The sequence below is a fragment of the Molothrus aeneus genome, chromosome 2, assembly GCF_037042795.1.
Source record: "Molothrus aeneus isolate 106 chromosome 2, BPBGC_Maene_1.0, whole genome shotgun sequence".
NCBI lineage: Eukaryota > Metazoa > Chordata > Aves > Passeriformes > Icteridae > Molothrus > Molothrus aeneus.
This window is the reverse complement of record NC_089647.1, coordinates 21495708-21522842: the sequence shown is the minus strand read 5'-3', so window position 1 is coordinate 21522842 and position 27135 is coordinate 21495708. Positions and strand designations below refer to the sequence as shown.

At 40.5% G+C, this 27135-nt stretch overlaps 1 protein-coding gene across 1 annotated transcript; it reads left to right on the top strand.

Moving 5' to 3' along the window:
* The first annotated feature begins 587 nt into the window (after nt 1–587).
* DPT (dermatopontin) lies at nt 588–27135 on the top strand. Its single transcript, XM_066568996.1, has 4 exons — nt 588–886; nt 11755–11880; nt 21352–21459; nt 27069–27135. The coding sequence occupies exons 1-4, from the start codon at nt 588–590 to the stop codon at nt 27133–27135; spliced, it is 600 nt and encodes a 199-aa protein (XP_066425093.1).

Sequence of the window (27135 nt, the reverse complement as noted above, 5' to 3'; positions counted from 1 at the left end):
TCAAGTCAGTTGGGCTCCACCTTGCCTCCAACCAAACCAGCTCAAAATTTCTAAAGGAGTTTTTTCAACAGGAACAGTGAATTCCCTCACCTTGCCCAATTATCTTCTTTCTAGGCACTGGCAGAATTATGACACACACATTTAGGAAAAGGATGATGGCCACACACACAGAGGATCACATTTGTTTGCATGTTGGAAATGATGGAAAATGGCAACTTCAAATAGAGCTTTAATTTCAAATAAAGTAATTTCCAAACTTAACCGCTGTCTGGAGGATGAAAGTGGCATGTCTGTGACAGTTGTACTATGACATGTAGTTTGCTGTGGACAGTAGCTCTGCAGTGAAGGATCACAGATGGTTTGCGGTGGCGGGAAGACCCTGCTCTTAGGGACTGAAGTCTTACTGTACTTGCAGAATTCCACCTTAAAAGTAATTGGACATCTCTGTAGCTCAGAGGTTTGCTAAGCAATGACACACTGCACTTGGATTTGGAAACATAACATCTGGAAGCCAAATGTTAGAGGCAATATAAAAGGGCCAGCTCCACAAACCAGAGGGGCACTTCTAAGTCAGGAACATCTTCAGGATGGACATTTTCCTTGTCTGTGTGTTCCTGCCACTGGTGACTGTGGCATGGGGCCAGTACAGTGACTATTATTATGGTCCCTATAATTATGGAGATAATGATGAATGGGTCAATGTGTACCGGCAAAGTTTCAACTTTCAGTGCCCGCCTGGGCAGGTGATCGTGGCCGTCAGAAGTGTCTTCAGCAAGAAGGAAGGCTCTGACAGACTGTGGAACTATGCCTGCATGCCAGCATCCCAGAGCCTCGGTGAGCCGACAGAGTGCTGGTGGGAAGAGATCAACAGGGCGGGAACCGAATGGTAGGATAACCCCAGCCATCCCTGAAGGGCACAGCCCTGACAACCCCTGTGGAATGTGGGTCCTAATACTTTGGTCAGAGCAATGCAAATGCATATGAATGCCATGATAACCAGCAGGTTTTGCTGCCTTAAGACTCTTTAATCACAATGCATTGGAGCTGATCAGCATCACATTTGTCTTCTCTGTAGCAGTTTCTTGCTGGAGGGTGTCAGTGTCCTTCGGTCACTCACAACCTCAGCTGTGAAGTGGTTTGGTGTTGCTATTGTTTCAATGATGAGGAAAATGAGGCAAGCACCTACGGTGAGGAGAGCATAAAGTCCTTCTTGAAAAGTCACATTGAATCAGCGACTAAACTGGGAAACAAATTGCAAAACTCCTCACTTCATCCTCACACTCTGATCACTAGGAAAAATAATCTTTGTATTGCACTGGCTCTTTGCTTTGTGTTTTTGTTGCTAAGCTTTTTGGCTTAAGCATAAACCAATGCAGTTTTCTAGTTGTGCTGTTATTAAAGGAGCCAAAAATCCACACTAACAAGTGATGACAGTGGCACATATATCTGCATGGTGATAGCAGAAGATCATGTTAATTCCCTAATAGCATCAGTTCGCTTAGCTAGACATTTTCCATTAACCTTGGAGGCACGGGTCATCACATAATGTGGAGACAATAATTTCTGGAAATATGTATAGCATTTAATATTTGGGCAGAATACCCATTATTTAATTATTTTCTGGGGTTTTTAATGAAATGGGAAACAGAGTATTGGACAACTCTGGGATGGAAATATTCTTTGGACAGAATGAAATGCATGCAGGAATGAGTATTTTCAAATATTTGAAATGGTTTTGTCCCAGAAATTGCAATGTGATTTTTTGAATTTTTTATATGGGAATAGGTTAGCAATGAAATATGAAGTTTCTGCTTTTTTAAATGATTCAAAATTTTGTTTTGAATTAATCATACTCTTTCATTTACCATGTGACACATGCCTATGGCTGATGCAATTGCTAAGGGAAAAAACAGTTGACCCTATGTTTAACTTTGGAATAAGAATTGAAAAAAAGGGTGAGAGCTGCAAAACAGGCAGAAAGAACACATTGTGATAATCCTGGACAACTTCTTCATTTTTAATATACTTATGCAATTTCTATGTATTGCATAATAACTTTGAATTAGACAATTCTTTCTGTTCAAAATAAACTTATTTTTTAACTTTCTAAAACTCCGTGGCAGCAATTGCTCAAGTTCACTTCTCACAAACAGGATAGTGTATAAGTCTATACAGAACATTTTCTTCTGCTATGTATCCATTCATCACTGTGCTCGGTATGCTCAGCATGACTACATCCACAGTGTATTATCTGAATCTTGTTTCCTTTACCTCTTAAAAAAATCTTTTCACTTTGTCCTCTTTGTTGCCTACTTTTTTTTTTCCTATAGCAAACCCTTTATTTTCTCTGTATTTCTTTTTCAACCCCTTTTTAATTGTTTATCTCAGTTTCTCTCCCTTTACTAGTTTTTGGAGTTATTTTAGTAATTCTTCACTAGCTTACCTTTGCAGTCCAACATCCTTACATTTCTCTGCCTACTCTGCATAGATCTTCCTTCCTTCCTTCCTTCCTTCCTTCCTTCCTTCCTTCCTTCCTTCCTTCCTTCCTTCCTTCCTTCCTTCCTTCCTTCCTTCCTTCCTTCCTTCCTTCCTTCCTTCCTTCCTTCCTTCCTTCCTTCCTTCCTTCCTTCCTTCCTTCCTTCCTTCCTTCCTTCCTTCCTTCCTTCCTTCCTTCCTTCCTTCCTTCCTTCCTTCCTTCCTTCCTTCCTTCCTTCCTTCCTTCCTTCCTTCCTTCCTTCCTTCCTTCCTTCCTTCCTTCCTTCCTTCCTTCCTTCCTTCCCTCATTCCCTCCCCATTTTGCAAAGGTGAAATTGTGCTCGTAGTTACTTGGGCCATTTCCATAAATGCTGGTTGGATTCTGCAGTTTTCAATTTTCCACCCCCAGGGCTGAGCTAGTTCTATCAACAGTGCTTCATGGAGAGAGGCTTGCAGCATGGAAGCACATCCCTGGTAATGCCAACACTGCTGCCCAAGAGCGCAGTGACTGGAGTGAAAGTGTAGGCCAGTGTAGCCTCAAATTAGTGTGATGGCATAGATATATCCTGAGGAAGGTTTGAGAATCCTGCCTTCTCTCTTGGCATTCCTACTTCTCATAGGTGCCCCTCTTCTCTCTCTCTTCCCCATCCACCTCACTGCTATTTGGAGCCATCCCCAATTCTAAAAAGATTAATGCAATAATCGAGTGGGATCCCAAATATGAGTCACCATATGTACCAACGGCTCCTGTTTGGCCAACTCTCTTCCCTGCTGATCTCCCAACAAACCAATCTGTTGGTGAGCAATATGTCATTCTCAGCTTATCTGACACAGCACTCTGCTGGACTTGCTAGTACATTTTCCCATCCTTGTAGGATGGACTAAAATATTCCTTATTCAGCTCTGTCTCACAGACTATTTTGTCTCACCTTGCACACCACATCCAGTGATGCTCAACTGCTTGTACCACCAGTAACTACAAGTCTGCCAAGTTTTTGCTAAAATTTTGCAGAATCAATTAGGTCTGAAAAGACTTGAAATCATTGAGTCCAACATATGACTGAACACTACCAGGTCAACTGAGAGTAACATCTGGTCTGTCCTTATACACTTCCAGGGATGGTGAACTCCACCACCTGTCCAAGCTGTGGGCTGCCAGCTTTTTCAGGAGTATGCTGTGGGAGCCAGTGTCAAAGGCTGCTACTCTGCTGCAATTGAGGCTTTTTATTCTTTTCCCTACCTTCACTGATCAATGAGAACAAGCTCGCTGAACCTTTTGTAAAATCCTTTTTACTTAATAATAGGTAGCAGCTATGCCTTTCCCTCACTCACACACCTTCATCCATGCTTTTGCTTTCAGGCTGAACATGTCTCCATTCTTCTAGTTCTCCTCTGGAGGTTTTGTATTCCAACAGTCCTAAGCAAGCACTGATCATACCTGCAGCTCTTCTCTGAGTTCCCTCTGGTTTCTCAGCCAGAACCCTAGTCAGGAAATCTAGTCTGGCAGAAAAACCAAATTCAAATAACCCTTGACATATTATGCTTATGGCATTTCAAATTTCAAATGGTGATTTTCAAATTACCATTCCTGACTGCTGCAAAGCTGCACAATAGAGACAAACTCAAGAGAGGTTTCTTTAGAAAAGACAGTAAACAAAAACAAGCTTAGGAGAGAAAATGACAAGGGAATATAAAAGAGAAGAAAGAGTTTCCAACTCATAATTTTCTTTGGCCTTCAGTATTTGGGACAAAATGACAGAAATGGATGGTGGGACCATAGGGAGAAGAGAGTTGGGAGCAAGAGGGAACCACTGGCAGAGCTTCCTGGTAAATTTACTTCTTTCACTAACACTAGGGATTATACAGATTTAGAAAATGAAAACATAAAACTTACAATCTTTCAGATATGAAAAAACTATCCAACAGAAAGAGGACAATGACACAGATCCACATTAGTCATCTAATGCCTAATAATGCTTAGTTTATGGCCTTTGCCTTCTTCCAGGGTCAATGGAGAGAACAGGTAGAGTACTCTCTGGGGCACCCCATCTCTTTCACAAGCAGACTCATGAAGACCAATCCCTTCTAACCTCTACCGAGAATTACCTAGTGGCATTTCAGAATATATCTAACTACGGTGCTTCACTGCATAAATGCATCCCTGAAGTTAATCATATATATTCATGCACTTCTGAAGAGATTATGTGCATTTGTGCTTTGCTGAACGGACAGAAGAAGCCTGTGAACCTGTTAGAAGACTCAAAGGGGAAATTGTGGCAATAGATTGGATCAGATGATCAGGAATGCCTTCTCAGCCTCATTAATCTCTGAATATTTTTAAAGTTAAGTACATGTGCAAAGACTTTGTTGAATCTGTTTTAACACCTTACTTCTTCAGAGTAAGGTTAACTATCTGCTAACCAAGATGATATTCAAAAGAGAGACAGCAACTGGGAGCAAGAACCAGTTCCTGGATAATTTGGAAATCCTCATGTCTGGAGTAGGGAAAAGTCTCCAGAGCATGCCCTGATTTTGCAGTCTTTCTACTGCAGAAGTCCTCGAGTCCTTCTACTCCTTCTAATTTTTATGCTGCAGCTTCTCAAAGAATCCTATCTTTTCAGGGTGCACAAATTTTATGTTCTTATCTCCATTTGTACTATAGAAATTTTGACCTTGTTTCAATATTTCACCACCTAAGGTCTGAATGATTGAGGGTGAGACTGTTCTTCACTGCTTTGTTGAATACTACAGAGTTGTCTCTACAGACAAGTCTCTGAACAAGGGTTTTAATAAAAGCATTTTTCTTGCCGAAAACTATCATACCAAAAGACAGGGTTCACACAAACAAAGGAACAAAAGCTTGCAAGTGAAGACAAACAGCTCTTCCCTCCAGTAAAATAAGTTTGGTTTACCCCACATGAAACAAATGAAACCATGCCATATCCTCATTATACTCCCAGTTAGCTGTAAAGCAAAAAGGAGAAGGATTTCCAGCCAAGAGCTATTTACTCCATGTTTATTGCCTCTTTTCCTTGTTTAGACATCTGAGAAAGTGTTTAGATGGGACTTGGAAAAAACAGATATATAGATTCTCCCTCTCCACTCCCTTTCTCTCCCTCCTTTGCCCACAAACTAGGTGCAAAGACAGACTCCTGAGCAAAGGATCCTCCTGTTCAGGTTCTGGCAGCACACCTTGGTATATCAGTAGGAACTATTTTTGTTCCCAATCTCCAACCAGTCCCCAGTTTCAGATCTGAGGCTGTATTATATTACCCAAACCCAATAATCCAGCTGCTCTTTGAAAATGTTCCCATTTGTGCTATCTACACAAGCAAGTTAATTTTCTTCAGAGCCCTAAGTTTATATTAATGGACTAGTGCTTCAAGTCCATTTAGCACAGCTGCAATGGACTGAGTCCAGAGGGAGTATCTGAGGAGAAGAGGAATGTTTCTGTAGAAAAGGAGGCCTCGTCAGCTACTGTCAAGAAGAAATCACCAGAGTGAAAAGGGCCTTGCCTTCTATTGGAATTAAATACATCACACTGCAACAGCCTTCCCTTGGTCAGGGAGAAAACAATAAGTCATAAATGCCCCCTGAATGAAAAAAAATATTGCTGAAGATATTATTACAGATGCTGCCTTTGGCATGTGGCATAAAAACATGTCTCAGCACACCACAACAGATAGGGAACACTCCTTGAAAAATTGGCTTTTGGAGACTGATGTGGCCTAATCAAACACATAAAAGTTGTTCCCCCTGTCTGGGTGCCAGAGTTGCAAGTGTCCTGAGCTTCTGAGCTTGCCCTCAACCTATTATGTCTGCCCATTCACCTGTAACAGACTGACCATTGAATTACCTCTCATCACACAATTAATCCAATTACACAGAGGGAGGACATACCACCAAGATAACTCAGGAGAGCAGTATAGGGCCTCTCCTCCACAGGGACATGGAATGACACTCTCATGTTACTCTGTTAAACAAATCACCCTCAATGCAGCACGATCTGGTGCCCACTGAGCTGTGTGTCAGCCTCTGCATGGCTCTAGAGGGCTTCAGGGAACATAATCCCAGTCAGTGCAGCAGGAATTCAGTGTATTCTCTAACAGCACTACTTCCTGCAGCTTAACTTGGGCTTCCCTCAGCAGATTTGTAATGAACAGGCTTCCTCTTTGGGTTCTCATCCTCAGGATAACATGGTGCTGATGTAGCTGAGGAACAGGGGGCCTCAGAGGGAGGTTTCCCACACAGCACCAGCATTAGGTGGGGCACAACACTCTGGGGCTTTATGTAGCAAAGAGCAAAATTAAGGTGGAGGCGTAAGTCTGAAGTGTCACCAAAACTGATTTCATTACTCAAAACAATTCTATTGTTGTAAGCAATGTTTGTATTCAGTCTGTTGAGCCAATGAGGAACACGCTTGGCTGCCAAGATTATTACTGATGTTCACACATAACGTGGCACAATTTAAGAGGAACTATAGGGTGAAACAGGTAATGCACAGATCCAAAATTCACATATGCATTTTGGGTGGGCTTGTTTCACACCAGCTCTTTTTTGGTCTCACAGATGAAAGCTCACTAGTGAAGAACAAAAGTAGTTCTGACCTGAACTAAATCTGTAACATGGATGCATGCTTTGATTGCATGCCATGACAGAGCTCAGCTGTACAACACTCATTAACCAGTTCAGAAGAATATTTGGCAGAGGAGAGGTTTATCACAGGAATCACAGCAGGCCAGGAATGTCTCAGATACCATATCCCTGTTGCTACACAGAAGTCCTCCCAGAATAAGACTTTCTATGGAACGCTGCAGACATTTCCCACACCTGTACCCAAGGCAAGGGCAATTTCCCATCCAAGAGCACCTGATCTTTGCCACCAATCTTCTCACTCCCCCCCACCAACCAGCTCGCCTCCTCTTCTCCCAGTACCAGATCCAAAAGACAACTCTTCACACTTGGCAACTTGAGCCAACTAGAAAAAGAAAACCTACCCACTGCCAAGTTTAATCCCACACAGTCCCAGCCAGTTTCTCACGTTCTTCTGCATTCACCTTCTAAGAGGCATTTTCTTCTCTTCTTAGCAATGTCAAGATTTCAGGGGTGAGGAGAGCCCGGTAAGATTAATTCTGAATACTCAACTATCCTTTATAGTAAAAGTGCTAAAGAGTGGGTCTTGTGAAAAAAATATTGACTTGGCTATAAATCCAAGTTCCTGAATCACTAGTTTTTACTCACCCTACTTACTTCAGGATTTGCTGTGATTCAAGAGTAGTGAATTCAACAGAGAAGGAAAAAAATCTGATATATTAAGTGTTGTTTTCAGATTAGTGCATAGAGCAACTGACTGAAAAGTTGTGTGAGGAGGGTTGTTTGTTTCCCTTGAAGAATTACTTTCTGCTTGTAGGAAAGTGGTCAGCTGGGAAAAAAAAAGGGAAGGAAATATTTTATATGACCTCACAAATAAGCACTCCAAGTTCTGAGAGCATCTCTTCATTTTTGAAGGATTGTCTGTATTTTACTTGAAAACTAGAAAGATTACAGCAAATAATCTTACATTATCTCAAAGCTAAAGAAAAGTACTTCAACATCACTATTATCTTTTGGTTTTGCTAAACCAAATACTGAGCTTGAATAAAAGATTACAGGACCTTGTGTATGAGACAGAAACAAAGAGAGAGAATCGAATATGGCCTTTAATATGTATTTCAAATTTTACCTTGAATTACATTAAAACAAAAATGCAATTTAATTATAAAACATTACTTACGTCCAGGTAGACTTTCCATCTAAGAAACTAATTTTTAAGGCAACACCAATTATATTTTTTAATCAAACTTATCATGAGAAGATAGAATCAGAATAAAAAATAACCACACTTCCTAAAATCTGGTACTTAAATATGAGTGCATGTAAACATATGAGTGTTTTGCTAGCTAGGTTTGTTTATCAATTCACTACAGAGAGAAGTCCATGAGTGACAGCTCTTTCAAAATGAATCTTTCCATCACATCTACTATATTAGTAGAAAATAATGTGTCCTGTGAGAAACAACGGCTCACTTTGAAAATTTAAAAAGGTTTATTAAACCTTAACAAAAATACAACAAAGGACTACATAAGGAAAAAGCTGCAGGACTGGGAACTGCCATCATAGATACCACATGGCCAGTTCATCTTCAAGATGGATGACCAGTGTTTTATACCCCTGGGGGTTGCATCAGCCAGCTCTGGCTCCTCCCAAAGTCTGTCTGTCAGTTCCTCTTTGCCATTTATCGGTGGAGACTGCTTTCTTGTAACTTGATTGGAGATCAGGTGTTGCCATGCCACACCCCCTATGCACCGAGCTTTTCCATTCCCGGTTGCCCCATGCAAGGGGTGCGTGGCATAGCTTCTGTTCTATACAACCCCGGCTGTCTGGTGGTCACAACACGGGAGGGGGGGAAGGGAACCATGGGGAGAACAGAGGACATCTAAACTACTGTAACATAACTATACACCACTAAAGCTTTTCTTAATATTTACACAATAGTTATCTTTTAATTGCGAGAGCCAATCATCTTATTACTGTCTATAATGAAATAATCTCCTTTTTAATGCCTTTATTAAAAGAGATCAGCTCAAGGTTGGGAGGTTCAACAGGTCTGCAGTCTCACTGTCATGGTCTCCCAGGAATGGGCTCGGAGGAAGTGGAAAGTGCAGCTTTGTCCACTAAGGAGCAAAGCTGAGGGTCCCGACACTGGGTTACAACTTTTGGGGTTGCCTCCCAGGGTCTAGGCTCTAGCCGGGGCCTTTTAGCTAGGGCGAGGGGCAAACAAAGGTGTCAGCGTCTCTGCAGGCTCTGTACTTTGCTCCTCACGTCCAGACATCACTTTGATCTCTTAATTCTGTGCTGACTCATTGTTTTTGGGGTCTTTTGGTAAATTTGGTGGGGTCGTCTCTCATTGCATTCTGGGTCTGAGGTTATCTGCATGTACTCCGATGTCTCTTCTTGCACTGTCCGAGAAGGGTCATCAACCTGACTTTAGGCAGGGCGGTACTGATACATAAGGAGTAGTTAAGGAAAACGACTGGTGTTTACAATAACAGTTAGAACTCCACCCTGGCAGCAACTGGTCCAACCTGTACACTCTGCAAGCTTTTAAAAAAAATTGGCAGCTTTTTCTACTTATGACATATAACATGTCAGGAAAATAAAAACTTTAATAGGACAAAGGCAAAGAGTACAGGACTTCCCAGACTGAATGTCAACAGGTGGGAAGAGAAAAGAAGGAAGAACCTCCCACAAAGACAAGTGAGCAGGAATATCAGACATTGATCTGATCAGTGAGGATGGGAAGTTGCAGGGCAGTGTTGAGCTTCTGAGAGGAAATGCCAAGGAAATGGAGAAATAAAGTCCTTCCAACATTTCACCTATGCAAAAGAGCTAAAAAATGTCCCAGGGGCATGAGGACTTGAGCAGTGCAAATGCAGATAGGAAGGGAGAGAGATGGAAGATGAGGCACAAATTTGTTGCTATTTTACACAGTTTAATGCTCATTTTGCAACAGGTAGAACCAATCCCTATACTGCTGTGTATCAACCATTCTTCCATCAGGATAACACCAATCATCTGCAGCTATCCAATATGTTTACTCAGAGTCTTAGCCGTATGTTCCTATGGCCTATGAGCCAAAAGTCAGAACAACTTCCTATCAAAGCCCTGCTGAAATCCTCTGAGTGAAAGCCAGAATGCCATACTTGGTGTGATACCATGGCAACTCAGAGTCCCCATCACAACTGAATTCTGAAGGTCCTTGAAAGAGTCTCACAAAGCACAACAAGCACTGTGGCCACATCAGCATGGGAGATACAGGGACACAAACAAATGTAAATACTCTTGTCTGAACAACAGAACGAAGGGGAAGAGACAGAGAAGAGACCCTTCGGTTCAAAAATGGACGCTGAAAACTAGGCAGGGAAATTCATCCCTGCACTGGTCAAAATTGATCAGTTTTTCAGATTTGCATACTTCAGCCTCACGCTGTCTTTGCAAGCACTAATATCCCTGTGCACAAGTGAATGACTTTCCAAACACTAAACTCTGCTAGATGATGTGTGTTCCCTTCTGGGTACTTCAGGTCTTTAGAATAAATTATGAGGTCATTAAATGAAACTAAGGGAGATTTTTGGTAATTGTTATACATACAGTTACTTCTGAAAGTGTCTTTCAGATAGATCATTGTAATTGATTTTAAGAAATCGCAGAGAAAGTTTGCTACAGGTTTTCCTTGATGAAAGGAAAAGAAAGAAAAGGAAAATTGATGGAAGAAACAGCATTCCTATAATTTTCATGATAGGGAAACAGTGAGGCCAGGAGGGTGCTAGAGAGAATGAGCGCCAGATAGCTGAACCAATGACCTGTCTGTTTTCATGGGCTCCTTGTCTTTAGTCTCCAAGAAGCAAGGTATTCAAACTGATTACCACTTGAATTACTTTGGGTATCAGTGTTAAAGTGTTGAAGGGTGTGCAGACAGAAGCATGCATGCTTTGAGACCATGTCTATTCTGCCTGGAGGCAGTGATTCACAGGTATGATAGAATTATTGAGCACACAGAAAACATGAAGCAGCATATTTTTCTTTTGAAAATCCAGTCATAAACTTTGTGTGACTCTCAAAATTATGTAACATCTGAAACACAGTTTTCACTATGTGATTGCTATCAAATAATGATTTCATCATAAGCCAATGCTTTTAATAAAGAATCCCTTCTCCTAGAGACATAGTTGTGAAAGCAAGCAATTTAAAAAGTTAATGAACTTCTTTTTACAAATAGCTTCTCAAGCTTTCAAGCTTTTTTTTTTTTAATTGTGGTAGAGAAGTAGTTGAAAAGATTAGTTCAATAAAACCCAAATCCTCAAATACCAACAGTCATAGACAAAAATTTTAATGGACTATTTTGAAGTCAGTCTTATGATTTGTAAACAGTTGAGAATAATAACACCAGAAGAATCTTCTTTCCTGGTAAGCATACTAGAATGATTTAAATACTTTAGCCAGATTAAATAGTTTTAAGTGCAACATAATGCTAAGACATTGGTTAACTACTGCTGCTTTCTTATAGAAAATTGTTACTCTATGCACAACAAGTGCAAACAGTGCTTCTCAGCACAAAGTCAAACCCTCAACTTGCACTCTATGTCAAAAATGCTAATGCTGTTTTGAGAAATGCTTGAAACTATCAAGGAATCTAATACCATGTTTTCCTTGTGTTCTCCTCTTTACCCTCATTATTAGGTATCAAACCTGCTCAAACAATGGGCTGGTGGCTGGTTTCCAGAGTCAGTATTTTCCATCAGTGTTGGACCGTGAATGGCAATTTTACTGCTGCCGCTATAGCCGGAGGTGCCCATATTCCTGCTGGTGAGTTCAAGCAGACACCAAACCTGTGATCTTCTTTCTCCCAACAATCCCTATCAATGCCTTTGGCTGCTTGACCTGTCAGAAACCGTGTCTGAAAAAGAGTTAACTGTGTTTTATGGAGCTAAGAATGTTATTTCCAGTCTGCCACAGGATTCTTAAGGATCCAAGGCTAAGGGAAAGAATAAGGGTGCAGTTACACTGAACAGCACAACGCAGTAGCTAGCCCTCAGTGAACAGGTCTAGGGATCAGCATCAGCCAAGCTGTGCTGGAAACCATGACAGAAGTCTCCAAAGTGGAGTGATATTTTCCTACTATAAATCCAGCATATTTACTGGAGTAGGAGCATCTCTGTGCTACACATTTGTGCAACAATGACTTACAAGACTGAACTTTTACCACTTACCTCAGAAAAAATATTAGTAGTGCATATGACTATGCTTTCTCTCTCAAAAATGTTTAAAGATCAAAGTCAAAATGAGCTACTGATCATAAACCCAGAAGAAAAACGTGGTCTCAGCCGAGTATCACAAATAGTGCTGGCGACTTAATGGAGACTGTGAAAAAATGAGCTGCGAATCCCAAGCTTACCAGTTTCTCTAAAATGCACCACAGGTGTGGTTTCTCTAAATTAAAACCAAAGACAGCAGCAGATTTTGTAGAGGCAGCTTGTATTTCTCCTGTCCATTCTGTTCAAGAAAAGCCATCATTTTATGTTCCAGGGTTACATTCAGCTTAAATTTAGCTATTTTCAGCGATACAAAGAATAACCTGTCTACATTTAAGAAAAAAGTAAGCCTGTGCTTGAACCTTTTTCCACACCTCAGTTTTGAAGGAGGCTTCCCATTGAGATACATACAAACTGTTTATGTGCCCGTTGGCTGGCTGGCTACCGGCCAAACCCAACAGCACTGCCTTGCTTTTCATCCTTCAGTCTCCTTCCAGCCAGGTGGAAAATAAATGTTTTTATTATTATTATTTTTAATGCCTTTAAATTACAGGAACTGTGTAACAAAGTCTTTGAACATTCTCTGAACATTCTTCTGCCTCCTTTCCAGCAGACATTGCCTGTGTATGTTCCCTACCTGGGGGCTTATTTACATACCTGCCCAGGCTCTTCCCTCTGAGGGAAACTCAGACTTTTAAGCAGTTCTTCCAATCTCTTGTACTCCTCTAATATTGCATACATTTTCAGAAAGACAACAGAAATCTGACATTTTTGTTACTGTTGACAGTTCTACTTCCCTCAGATGTTGTCTTGACAACTGAGAACAGCTTTGTCTCTGCTTTGCAAGTTGGCATTCAGAATAAGGCAAATCCTAATGAAAATGTTTGAGGTTACTGGAGTCTTTGGTTTTCATTTCAGCTGTGTACAGACTCCTATACTGCCCTTCTATTTCCAACAGTGACAACACTCCATTTTTGAGCTTAGAAAGAAAGCCTTATGTAGTTCACCTGCAGTTCCATGCAGAAAAGGCAGCATTTCAAAAGCAGGTGAAGCGTTTTTCCCTCTAAGGAGGGTAGAAATCCCATGTACTCACATTCTTCTGGAAGGGGAGAGCTGTAAAACTGGTAGGAAGCTGTGTCACTGGCTGATAGGAAACTGTGTCACTGGCTTGTGAAAAGCTTCTGGTGTATAGTTTGTGATTATGGGTTCATTAAAAAAACATTCTGCCTCTATAGTTAGCAAGGTGTATGTATAAAAGCTATTTCCACATACAGTTATCCAAATTAGGATGTTAGGCTCTGGAAGGACAGACAACTAGATGGGTTAAAATATAATGGTTTAACAGGCTCAGAGGGCAGTGGTTAAAGGTTGATACCCTGCCTGGGTGCCTGTCCTGCTTAATATCTCTATCAATGATCTTGAGGAGGCAACAGAGCACATGCTGGCCAAGTTTGCATATGACGCCAAACTGGGGGGTGCAGCTGACATGCTTGAGGGCAGGACTGGCTGCCAGTTCAGTGGGATGTAAAGAAAACTGCTTCTTCTATGAGGATAGATTGCCTATTGAGGGTCCTTGGAGGCTTTCAAGACTGAACCAAATAAAAGCTGAGCAGCCTGGTCTGACCCTGTGGTTGACCCTGTTTGGAGCAGAGGGCTGTCGCAGAGACTTTTTGAAGTCCTTTTCCACCAGAGCTATCCTGCGGTCCCACACAGAAGGACTTTTTTACTGGAGGACCCACACCACACAGATAAAGTCTCTCCTCCAAAACAGTGGTCTCTTTTCTATCATCAGCTAGGAATGGTTTCTTTTCTGGTTTACTCTCTTTCCCTGCCTAGACAGTGTAGTAGTACTCTGGGCAAGTACTGGTAGTTGCCAACATGAACTTCACCAGGGGAGTGTGAAACCCCATACTTTGGACTCACTTTTACTCGTAAAATCACAGATGTGACTTGTCTGAGTTATTAAATTTCAGTGTACCGAAACCAAACTTCCCGTCCCCTAAGCCCAGGAGATCTCATTCACAACATAACTTTCCTTGGCATTTCCAAGTTATTGTCACAAGACTTTGTTCACACATCACACTTCTGGTCTGTATCTTGCAATAGTTAACATGCACTTGACAGGAAGAATATGTTTTCCAAACAAACTGCAAATTAGTTCTGGGCTACCATGAGTAAGACCTCACATTGTATATGCATGTGAGACACAACAAATGTGTGTGTGTGTAGTGTATCATTATTTATTGCAGCTTCTGCCCCAAACGATAATAGTATTTGTTCTGTTCCAGGAACTCATTGTAAATAAAGTAACAGTGGAGAACTGGCAATCAACATGCTGCTGACTCCTATTTTTTGGTTGGAGAGGCTTATTTTCATGCAAAGGCATGAAACATACTACTTCATTAGTATATGACTATTACTGAAAAAGTAGTACCAGGAAAGTATGCAATGATGGTGGTACTTTGTGGATCATTACACAGGAAAATCTATATTCAAAGAAAATCCACACTGCAGAATTTCTCAGCAGCCTTGACTTTTAATGTGTAATGTATCCTTAAGTATGAAACCAGATGTGGACAGAAATGCATTTTAAAGAAAACTGACAATATTGAGGTGTGACAAAACTGTTTCAAATTAGCTCTCACCTTGAGTATTTGATTCCTTCCTCTTCCATTTGTCTCCATACAGGCCTCTTTGGTACATATAAAAGCAGTAAACCAGCTGATCCTTATGTATGGTTTCTCTTGTCTCTTCTGCTTCAGGACTACATTCCTCCTGAAGTGAGATGACCCTACAATGAATAAAGACAGGTTTTCCTTATGTGCATGAGCCATGCAACAGAATTGTTAGAATTTGCCCTATTTTTTTTACACCTAGAATATCCCTGTGTTTTTTGACAACTGCTAGTATTTGTTGGGATACAAATTTATAACATCATCATGCTGACTGAAACCAATGCTTTGTCTTCACTTTGCTTAATAAAATGACTGAAGTCAAATACATGCGGAAGGACTTTATTTGTTAGCATTTATATTCTTATCTTTGAACCCAGTAGTTCTGTTTCAGCTAGTCCTCTCACCATTAATTCCCAGCTTTCCACTGCAGTAAGCTCATATTGAAAATAAATTTAATAATCTTTTCCAGTCTCATAGTTTTGCACTTGCTTTGTAATTTTTTTTTACAAGTACTTAGTTTCCCTCTTCATTATGCCAAGACTTGTCATGGATTCTGCACATTTTTAACATACTGAAAATAATTAACATTCCTCACAGGAGGCAGAAAAACTCCCTTTACTTTACCTGGCTAGGGAATGCTACTGATTTGCACCATAAAGGAAGCAAATTTATCACAGATGCTGAGACAGTGTCACTAAGTGGTCCCATTAGAGCTCCAATTTTTCTCTTTGCCAGGAAACGAAAGCTTGACTCCATACTCTGAAAAGCAAACACATGTCACAGAGCAGCCCCAAGTCTGCAGACTGTTTATGACTGTTTCCCTTCTTGAAACAATGAGCAGTTTAAATGCCAGAAGGTCTGTCTGGAGCTGTGGCTGTTCTCTGTTATGGTGACACTGTCCAGGCAACAATTACATTTTCCAAGAGTTATGGGGTTTAAAGCACTTATTTGTTTTCCTGACTCAACTTGCCACACAAGACACATTGTAAATGATGTGATCCTATGCAGGTTTCTCAAAGATAACCAGTAGCAGAGGTACAAATCCAAGAGGTGAACACCGAATAGATGTCATGGAAACATGCAGTTCTGGACAACCTAATTCCCCTCTCCTCCTTTTCCATTGTTAAAAATGTATTTTACTGCTGGAGGAGGTTGATGATTTTTTAAATTTTTTTTTTAGCTATTACCCATCAAATACAACCTTGAAGTTCAATTGGCAGGACCATCATCCAGAGACATTTTAGGAGAAACACATTTGATCTGACATTGGAAATCTGGCCAAATTATTTTGGACATATATTTCTTGAGGAGCAGGCACAAGTTGCCTTGAGCTCTCTGCTGCTGCTTGTACCTGCACTGCACAAGCTCGTGCAGGCCTGGAAGAGCTCTGGTCCCACTCTGCCAGCCTCCGGCCTTGTGGCTCCTCAACCCTGGAAGGGTATGTGGCTTTCAGTGCAACACAGTGGGAACACAGCAGCAGTGATGTGTCTGTGTGAATCTATGGGCTCAGAGCCTGGAGCCTGAGCTCAATCCCAAAACACTTGACATGGCCACACAAGAGAGCCTCTCATCTCTAGAGGAGCTCCAGGACACCTCTAGTTCCCTGGCAGCTTGGCAATCTGGGATTTGTACTCAGAACAGTTGCTGGAATTTCTGTAGACAGCTTACTAAGACCTTCTTTGGCTTTTCAGCTTAGAATGCATATTTTAAAGCAGATGACCTCGTCTTCCACCTGGAGGAAGAGTTCAAATTGATTAAAGAGTCATATAATTCTGATGTTCATTGAATGTAACTTGCAGGCTTGTGGCTCTTGAACAAAATTTCTCCTTTAGGAAAGACATACTCTTGAAGCACTTGTAAACAACATCTGAAAGTAAGCCCATAAAGTAAGGAATGTCAGGAGACACTCCTTGTTCTCAAATGTCAGAAAGTTAATGTTAAAGCTTATGTCTTCCTCTTAAAATGAAACAGCTCTTTCTTTTAGCTGTGGCATTGTTTGAGGAAGAGTTCAGCCACAAAGAGGGGAATGAAGGTTAAAGAGAAGCCATTCATCTTGTTAGCATTGTAGTTGCACAAGTGAACAGCCTAAGATATTCCAAAATCATGTACTTTTGATCAGGGAATAAGTATATTCCACAATTGGAGACAGAAACTGTTCTACCACTGACTATCTCTCATACTTTAAAAGACTCATTTCTTTTGTCTGCATGGCATCTGAAAGGCAGGCATACCCAGTTCTCATTTATTTCTTTAATCAGCAGGTTGTACATATTAAGGCTACCAGTGTGACGATCTTCTTATTGGTAAATAATGGACTCATGATAACTATTTCTGAAGTCAATTGTGAAAAGAGTGCCACAGTTCACTGTAGATTAGTACAAAACTTTCTTCTCAGTGCTAAATGAGTAACTCTGTGTTTTCTATTAATCTCTACCATAGCAATTCTTCACCATGGAAAATAAACATACAGCTGTTTTCAGATTAAAATAAAAACAACAGTAACCCTGGTAAAGAATTAATGCCTTTTTTGAGTACATATCCTACCCTGAGCAAGATTTATATGATTATAGTGAAATACATCAGAAAAGTGTGGGGATGGTTGGAGCAATGTAAAACACTGAAAAGATAAACCATTCCACATCAACACTATTCTAGGTAAAAAAGCCATTATGAAAATACCTTTTTCTGTCAACTTTTCCTGCTCACAGGCCAAACTACATACACCCCTTATCATAAGATTTCCTTTCCCAGTCGTGAACACTGAATTCCCTTCTTTTTCCTCTCTCAACAATGTCACTGGTGCTTCAAGTCTCTTGTGCCCAAACATCATACACCTGGTACTATCCAGAAGTAGATTTGAAAAGCTGAACCAGAGTTCCTGTTTTCTGTATTTTCTTGCAAACAGATCATACAGACTGAAAAGACTACCACTTGTTAAAGGTCTCACATTACTCTTTTCTCCCCTACAAGTCCTTCCCCAAACTTAACACCCGTGTGTGTATCTGGGTTTGACAAACAATTCTACTAGATGCACCCTGCCGCCCCCTACCCCTCAGCCTTACAAATTACTCAGTGCCTAGAGTCCACAATTGCTATAACACACATCTTCTCACAGCTGCTTTGCCAGCCTCTTTCCAGGGGCCCCCTGTCACCTACCCCCTCAGGAACCAGAGGCACCCCGTCTTGGTCATACAACACCCCAAACAGCAGCAGCAACTTTGGACACTTGGCAATTCCCAGGTTTCTCACTTCTCCTCTAGCCCAGTTCTGTTTGCTATGAGTTCAATGCCAGAAGTGCTTACAGGGCACTGTGAAGGTTACTATGGATGGCTATTCCCACCTGAAAAGCCCATGCGCTGGCAAATCCTCACTAACGAAGGGGAAAAGTGTCTCACACTCATTTTGTCACTCCTCTTGGGTACAAACCATACAATGCCACACGTGGCTCACAAATGCTACCATGTCAGAAAATAAATTATGTGTCTGTAGGACCATGGTAGGCTGCTCACAAGTTGATATGCACTTGGTATTCATTAGTGACTAAAACATTTAACATTTTCAGTTAAATACTTGATAATAAGGGTACAGACCAAGCTACAACAAAAACTGACAGAACCACTGTCCTGTGTCAGGCAGACCACTTTGGGAAGGCCCTCAATGGGTTCTTAAATGACCTTTCTCCCTTTCATGATGAGAAAACCACATACTGATTATCCCTATGCATTAAACACAAGGGCATCTCTAAGTGCAGACACATTTTGTGTAAACTACCCTCAGGATTCCAAACCCAGAGATAATAGAAAAGGAATGGGACATACCACAGAGCCCTGCTACATGGACGATCAATTGCATTTCCTTCTAAAGAACACGGTGCAAGCCAGACAACCTTGAAATGCAGGGGCTTAGGGAAACAGTTTCAGAAATGAGTACAGCAATCATCAAAGAGAAATTAATTAGACAGACAACACAGACTCATGTGAACTTGAACGACGCTGTCATAGCACTATTTATAATTCTTCTCTTCAGAACAAAAGTAGCCCCTAAGCACCTGCCTATGAAACAAGACACACTTCCAGAGCAGCTCAAGTCCCCAAATAATTTATTTTTGGTGATTGCATAGATTTGCTTTTTGAACATTTCTTAGTGGAGGAGCCTTAAGAGGCTGCATGGTAATGTGGAGAAGTTAATACAGAGGGAGGGGAAGATGACAGCAGTCAGAAAGAAAAGAGAGGGAAGCTAAATGAAGACTCCCACTGCACTTCAGAATAACACTGCATGCCTCTGCAAAAGGTCTGTGAGACCACAGCAATTCAAAAGTTTGTCATCAGATTTATTTTTTCAACTGAGAGGCCCATGAAAGAAATTCAAAGAACTGACTCTCAGTTCTGTTTCTGAGTAGAGAAAAAAGCAGCTTTTTAACCTTGTGTGGTGCACAGTCTTATCTGCCCAGCACATACCACTGGTCAAGATTACAGAACATTTTCCTTGCTGAGTGCCAAAAACAGATGTTCTGAAACACATTTGGTAGAACATCTATAAATACATGTCTTAGTGGTTTCTCATAATAATAGCTAAACAAAGTGTCAAAACCTGGAGTTGATGGGAGAATGCAAAATTAAATGCTGGTCCATAACTGGTCTTCATTTTTAAAACCTTCTATGACCCTGGATTTTCTGAACATGCACAATCAGACACTCAGGCTTCAAATTAGTAAACTAAATATGGGTACTCTCCTTTGGCTGAGTGGGCAGTGTTCATGGTTTCTTCTCTTTCTCCTAGTCTGCATGACCTGTGAAATACTGCTGTTATTTCTTACCAATGGCAGAGCACCACAAGGGCTTTGCACATCTGTGTGTCCTTGGTCAGAACTCAGAGAACAGACACTGTGACCATGCCTGACTTTCTGCTTTCCAAACACACTCTGAGATGGGTGTCCTTGTACTTTAATGTCAGAATCTGTGTGATGATTTTCATGGCCAAAGGAAAGGAAGCATGAGAACAAGATATATTCAAAGAAGTTGACTGATTAGACTTGAGGCTCTTATAAGGTCATGCTTGAGTTTCATATGCAGACACATTTTTCATTTGTTAAGGAAAAATTATTTATTAGGAATGATGTTCTAACTGAATGATCTTTCCCATTCAAAAGCTGAGCATGACCTGGAAAGCAACCTAATAGCCCAGAGTACCTCAGTTTTCAGGTAAACTTTCTGCTTCTGAGTTTTCCAGCAGTTATAGATTTGAGCTCCAAATACACCCAAAGCACCTAATTAAAGCTCAAACCCATCCCAAAAACTATATTCCTAGTGAGTAAAGTATTTAAGCCTGTGCTTAGACTCTACTGAGTTAACAAAATGTAAACATGCATGAGTGCTGGCTGGAATGTGCTTCAATCACCTTCAAGCATCATTCAAGTACTGCTGCTGGGCAGGATTAAGTCAGAAAAAGGTTGCCAAGATTTCTGTAAATGTGTCTTAACCCTGTTAGTCTCAACAGGAGCTGGGCTGTTTATTTCCACAGGTTCAGCATCTCCCTCATGGGGAACCTGATGCTTCTCTTTGCTGTTTCATAGTGAGGCTGACAACTCCAGTAGGAGCACCCATGTAAAATGGTGTAATACAAGGAGTGCCAGGCTTCCATTCAGACTTCAAATATAATGTTGACAGAAAGTACTGGTCAAGCTTCCAGCCCCTTCCTGAATCTGCTCATTATGTGTAAAATGAATTGCAGTATTACTTGCCTATTTCCCAGGGAAGCAGCAATCTTAATTTGGTTAATAATTGAATAAGCACTTTGAGGTCCTCAGATCAAATACACTGCACAAATACTGTTCAGGCCCATATTTTTACATTATAAATTGGGCACAGAGAGGAAAGAACAAAGAGTAATGGATTAATTGTTACATTCACTTAATACAATTTATACATGGATAAATGCTTAGTGTTGTCTTACTTGGCAACATTTACTGCCGTCTACAGCTGCAAACCAAAGAGTTTCACAAGAGGAAAATTTGCTGGAGCAAATCCCTGCAATAAAGACATAAGTAGTAGACAAGTTTTATCTTCTTGTTCAGATTGCTTTTATCCCAGAGCTGCAGATGTATATACATATATTCCAATACTGAACTTTGCTCTTAACTGTTGTAAAGTTGCTGAATTTTATTCAAATAGCTACCTGAATTAGTTGCATAGAGGAGAAAGGCAGTCTCGTGAGACTGCATCTTGTAGTGCTGTTAAGAAACAAGAACTTTCAAAGACGCAGGAGAAATCTACTAATTGTATTGTAGTCATTCAACTGGACTCTTCTATAAGATGGCAAATTATATTATCTTCTTTTTCTTTAATGTAAAGGTTAACAACAGAATATCCAGGACACTATGGAGAAGATATGGACATGATGATGTACACTTACGACTATTACATCCGTGGGGCAACTACAACTTTCTCTGCTGTGCACAGGTTTGCTTTTCACATGTTTCATTAGAAACTTTAAAATGCCTGTCTTTTCTATTTCCCTCCAACAGAGCATGGCTACACACCATCTGCTGTGGTACTTAGCAAAGCACTAGGAATTCTGGGGACCAAAGTTCACAGTACATATGATTCATTGTCCAGAGTCGTGCATCAGGAGCAGAGCATGCTAATGGGGATCATTTGCCATGTCCATCTGAGCAGTGAAAAATACAGCAGTGGTAGGTTGGGCTGAATCTGACCTTCACCAAATGCAACAGATCTTCTGTATGCTTTCTCACCTACCTCTAGTTGGAGCATATTTCATTGAGCTCAGTAAAAACACCCTGTGCCTTCAGGGAATGAGGGACCTATTTTGGTCCACTTTTCTTTGCAGAGAAGCAGAGAATCTGCCAGCATGCAAAGTTAATACTGTACAAACTGCGATGTGAATGCTTTAAACTGCCCAGTCTATTTCAACACAATTCTAACAGATTCCAGCCACTCCAGGAATTCAGGCTGTGCCATGCACCTTGATCCCTTTCCATAAAATGAGTTAACTACATTTTATTGATCAGTTCTGGTCATTTCTTGGCATTTGCTAGTCCTCTTGGGAGAGGCCCTATGGCTATTGAAGTTGTAGTCATGCAAATGGATTCACAATTTTTCTGTCCAGTTAAAAAGGAATGTTTCTCCCTTTTTACTATGCACAACTGCAAAGTTTTAAACTTTGGGTTTAACATAAATCCCACACTGTAGTCTGCCTAGGGCTACACAGATCCTAACAGAGCAGGTTTAAGAAGAGTATGAGCAGTCACTGAAACTTGATTGTGGGAGAGGGATCTTGATTCTTTTAAGCTGCCCTCTAATACATCAATAGTGAGCTATTCTTTGCTGATGTCTTTTGTTTGGCACCTCAGCCCAATATATTAAAGCATTTGTTATCAATCAGAATACAGACAGCAAGGTAAGGAGTGCTGCAATGCTCTGCCAAGATGGGCTACATGAGAAGGGGGAGAGAAGAGAGAAGTGGGAGTTTAATGACATCAATATTTCAAGTGCTCTCTAATAACACTCAAAGCAGCCAAAGTGCTTTTGTCACTGTAATGTTCTCAGCTTGCCAAAGTTCACCATAGGGATCCCTCAACCTAAAATAAGGAGGCTTTTCCAGAATGACAACATGTTGTAAGACCGCTACAGGTCCATAACTATAATTTCCTGGCTAAAATATATTATCCTGTTCATTACCAAATGGAAGCCATGTCTGCAAATTCTTCCAACAAGTGGAAGAATAACTTTCATAGATACTTGACTCAATGGTATCTATTTATTGCTTTAGATAAAGAAATTACAAGGTCATAAGGGACAGCCCTGTTCTGGGCTTTTCATCTTAAATATTTCGCAGTGCTATCCTTAATCCTTGTTCCTCATGGTTGTGGCAGAGAGTAGGGGAAATAATGCAGACAGTGCATTCTTCTGCAGCTGGAATCCAGACTCCATCGCATGTGGATGTCTGGAATCCACAAAGACAGGCCTGGAAAGCAAAGCAGCCAAGGTAGCCTATGCCTCTGAGCAGATTGCTGTCTCTGGCTGCTAAAGGCAGCCTTCAGAAGAGGGTGGCAGTGGGGTGACTGGAGCAAAGGCAGCGTCATGAGAATGTACATTGGGAGTAAGGGTCCTCACAGGACCACAGTGCCTGGAAGAGGAAGAAGCCACCAGCACACCTTTGTCCTATCTCTGCTCTGGTGGCAGTCATACACCTGCAACATTAGCAGGTTGAAACTACAGAGAAAATATTTTACAAATTGCAAACTCGAAAAGTTTTCTGTACCAATGAACTTTCTGGTCCTCAGCTTTCAGAACAACCAGAAACCATTTGTGTTGCCAAGAGAATGAAGTGAAAAAAAAAATCTTGCTACACCAGTTCAGAATTCAGATTCAGGCTGTAACACTCCTCCTGAGCAGGATGAATCACAAAAGTCAGCAAATTTGCCATCCTTAATGATTCTTTGCAGCTCATGAAGCAGAATAGGAGCAGGAAAAGGTCTTCTGATCTCAGCCTGCCTGGAGCATGCACATTTCCACTTGTTTTTGTGAACATTTTTTAATTCCTCTTTTCAAGCACATAAAACTTGTGTCCCTACTATTTAGTTCATATGGACAATGTTCTTGAGCTAACAAGAGGCAAGAAAAAGCCTCTGAACGTATTTCAGTTAAAACTTTCCCAATCACTTCAAACAGGTAGGTATTTTTAGACTTTGTCAATAAAGTTGCAGAAATCATATCTTCCCTTCCTACTCTCTAAGACATTGCATCAGTGAGGCCACTGTTTATACAAGGATATTTGAGACAGCATGTGATGCTTGTGGCAAAGGACAAAGAAAGTTTAGAATGATGCTATCCCCACCAACGCTTCTGTAATCACTGTCTGTGAGTTTCCATGCCTGTGTAGCAGGAAAGAATGAAAGAGTTATTTTTGTAGTTATTATCAAAAGTTTTAACTGCTTGTTTGGGAAGAACAGACTTCAGATGTGGTTACTATTTACATTTTCCAGTCTCATTTTAAATAGGTCAAAAGGAGAAAACAACTGTCTATAAAGCAAGACAAAAGCAGCTGGAAAGAATTAGAAAAGGCCTGAAGTATCTCTGGGAGTCCATTCAGGAGTGTGGTGATAACACTGATGCAGACAGGATGACCTAAAGACATAAATAAGGGAATATTTGCAGGAAAGGGCAGTATCTGTATCAGACAGACTGATACAGTCAAATTTCAGAGAAGGATATGGGCTATCTATCTGAAGAAGGCCGTAAACAACTGAAACTGCCCACATACACATGCACATTTCAAACCCATGGCAAAATAGCTTCCAAAATTAAACCCACAAACCGAACAGCATAATACCTTCAGCCTGAGCTCTGAAACATGCCAAGTCATGATGGCATGACTTTCTGGTGGAGCACTGTTTGGTGGCTGTGATCTGGTTGGAACAGTCTCCTGGTCCAGAGAGCACTACTGGAACACTCACAACCCAACCTGCAGCAAGTACATTGGACAGGAAGGTGGGAATTACCAGGTGTTCTTGGAAAGAGCCACACCTTGTCCTTTGCTATGTAGTATTAAAATAGCACATGAAGGCTGTCATAAGCTCGTTTCTTTTACAAAACTGTTCTCTGCTCCATTTGTTTGGGTCATCTGTATAGCCAGTTACTTCTTAACTGCTCAGACATCATCACTGAAAAACAAATCGACAGCCAGATACCCCAACAGTAAAGTATGTTTGAAATACCCAGACAAGCTGGACATCCACCAAGCTCAGCTGAGCTAAATTATAGGGTATTTAAGGTCCCTAATATGTTTCATATGACCAGTGAAAGAGGATTTTGTCAAACTCAATCTGAATAAGAATTCACAGAATTTTTTAACTTAATTGGAAACAGATTATTCAAAAATATTTGGAGATAAAAGAAATTTCTCTATACATCAAAAATTCAAATCTGACAGGACATGACAGCTGGAAAGCTAAAGAGACAGTTCAATATTGATTCCCAATGCCAAGGAAAATGCATTAATTTAGCATCTGGGAGGGGATGACACCTACTTACTGGTGTTAAGATCTGCAAAGGCAAGTTCAGATATATTATGCAAAGGCAAGTTCAGATATATTCATAAGGCAATTCCTGATGGCATCTGCATCCCCATTGGTAAACTTTTAGGAGATCTACAAATTGAAACAGGCTGATAACTACCGAATTAAGCACACAACAGCAATAGTACAAAGTAATTGCCTGCATCCTGAGAAGCTGGGCAGGTATGCTTGAATTCAAACACAAGTAAAAGGGGAAAAAATATGCCATAAATGCATCAACCATGTACATATATGCTAGTGTCAGCAAATCCAAGCTGAAATGACAGCTTCAGAAATAATTCTGTTCCAGTATTTTAAAGCATAATATTAATTCAGGTGACTAAAATACATTTCTTTTAAAGAGCTTGACTTTTAATTTCATGTCCTATTTTAGAAAACCTACTTGATCTAAGATTTTGAGCTAAAAGTCTCTCTGACAATGGGTGCTATCTTAGCAGACCTTAACTTTGACCGTATAATTCTGTTTTCCACAAAGATATCCTCTTTATTTTTTTATCTCTCTTGGTAACTTAGTGAACAAAAGAGTAATAACTGTCCTTGAAAAGCATGCACATTGACCAAATAATTTTAAGGTTTATTCTTAAAATAAACCTAAAAATGAATCTTGCATTTCATTAACCTTTGGTAACAATTTTACAAGGAAATTACAACTTAAAACATCTAGGAAAGATCTAAAGAAAACCAAAGCCAAACTATATAACTGTTGCATCATACTTGCTGATGAGCATGACACAGACCCAGTTCCAAATGACCCTCAGGATAAACTTGTAGCTTAGCAGCACAGTAAATTTCCAGTTAAAAAACCTCAGTTAACAAAAGCTGCAGTGAGACATTTTATACCTACAGGGTAGATACAAAATATATACCTACAGGGCTTAATAGTAAAATTAGTCTTATTCCAGGACAGAGTCACCCAGTCAATGACACCATTTGAGCACAGTTAATACCAAAATCTGGGCTCAGGGGGTCTCAGCACATTCCCAAGAGGCAGCAGTCTGGCACCAGTTTGGTGGAGGGGTCTTAAAATGCAAACTCCTTTTAAATCACCCATTACCAACATTACCCATCCTATGCCTCATCTTTAGGACATCATCACTATTAGCAGAATTCAAGCTTTCAGAAACCTCTTGGAGGACTAGCCATTATCAATATAAATGACAACTGTCATCTGCAAGGATTGTAGTTTGGATCTAAATTCAAGTTAGTCAGTATCAAGCTGCTTAAATTCAACATTCTCTCCACAGCAGGACTGTATTTCATCCTCTGATCTCATGCCTATCTGTCAAAGGAAAATTTAATGCACAATAAGCTACAGAGGAAATTAAATTTGTAGCCTGTTGTGACTATTGGACACTAAATCACTGGCCTCTACTATTGAATCCCACTGCTCCAGTCAGGCTTCCTACTAACAGTTGTTAGGTTTCCTATCGCTCTCTTGAGAGAGAATACCAATCACAAACTGAGAAGAGCACAAACTCTCCTTAAATTCATAAATGTTACTCTTCCTCACATGTGATTTGATCAAGGGTGAGAAATCAGTATTTGCTGTATGGATAACTCCCCTCTTAGACATAGCTTAAAATCACCCAAGTACTATTCACCTTTTACACATTACTGAACAATATATGACATGACAATAACTTTTGACAGAATTATCCTTTTCCTCTTGGTCACTGATTAAAAGTCAATTCAGGACTGATCACCATCAGGATTCATTGTCTTCAGAGACCTACTTATTCAGAGAGCTGATTTTCTTATCTTGTAAAGGAGTGTAAGGGAATTGTAACTATCACACATATTTAATGTTCTTTTGGGTCTTGAAAACACAGAGCACTCAGATGAAGGTCAGTTAATGGCAGACAGATGTTTTTCTTGCCATACCAGTACCTGGTATAAAGTTACTCTTACTTGTATAGCATCTTGTGCAGTTCTGGCTCACTAACAACTCTCTTTTGTCTCTCTTTCATGCAGGGATCGTCAGTGGAAATTTATTGTCTGCAGGATGACAGACTATGACTGCCCATTTCAGAATGTTTAA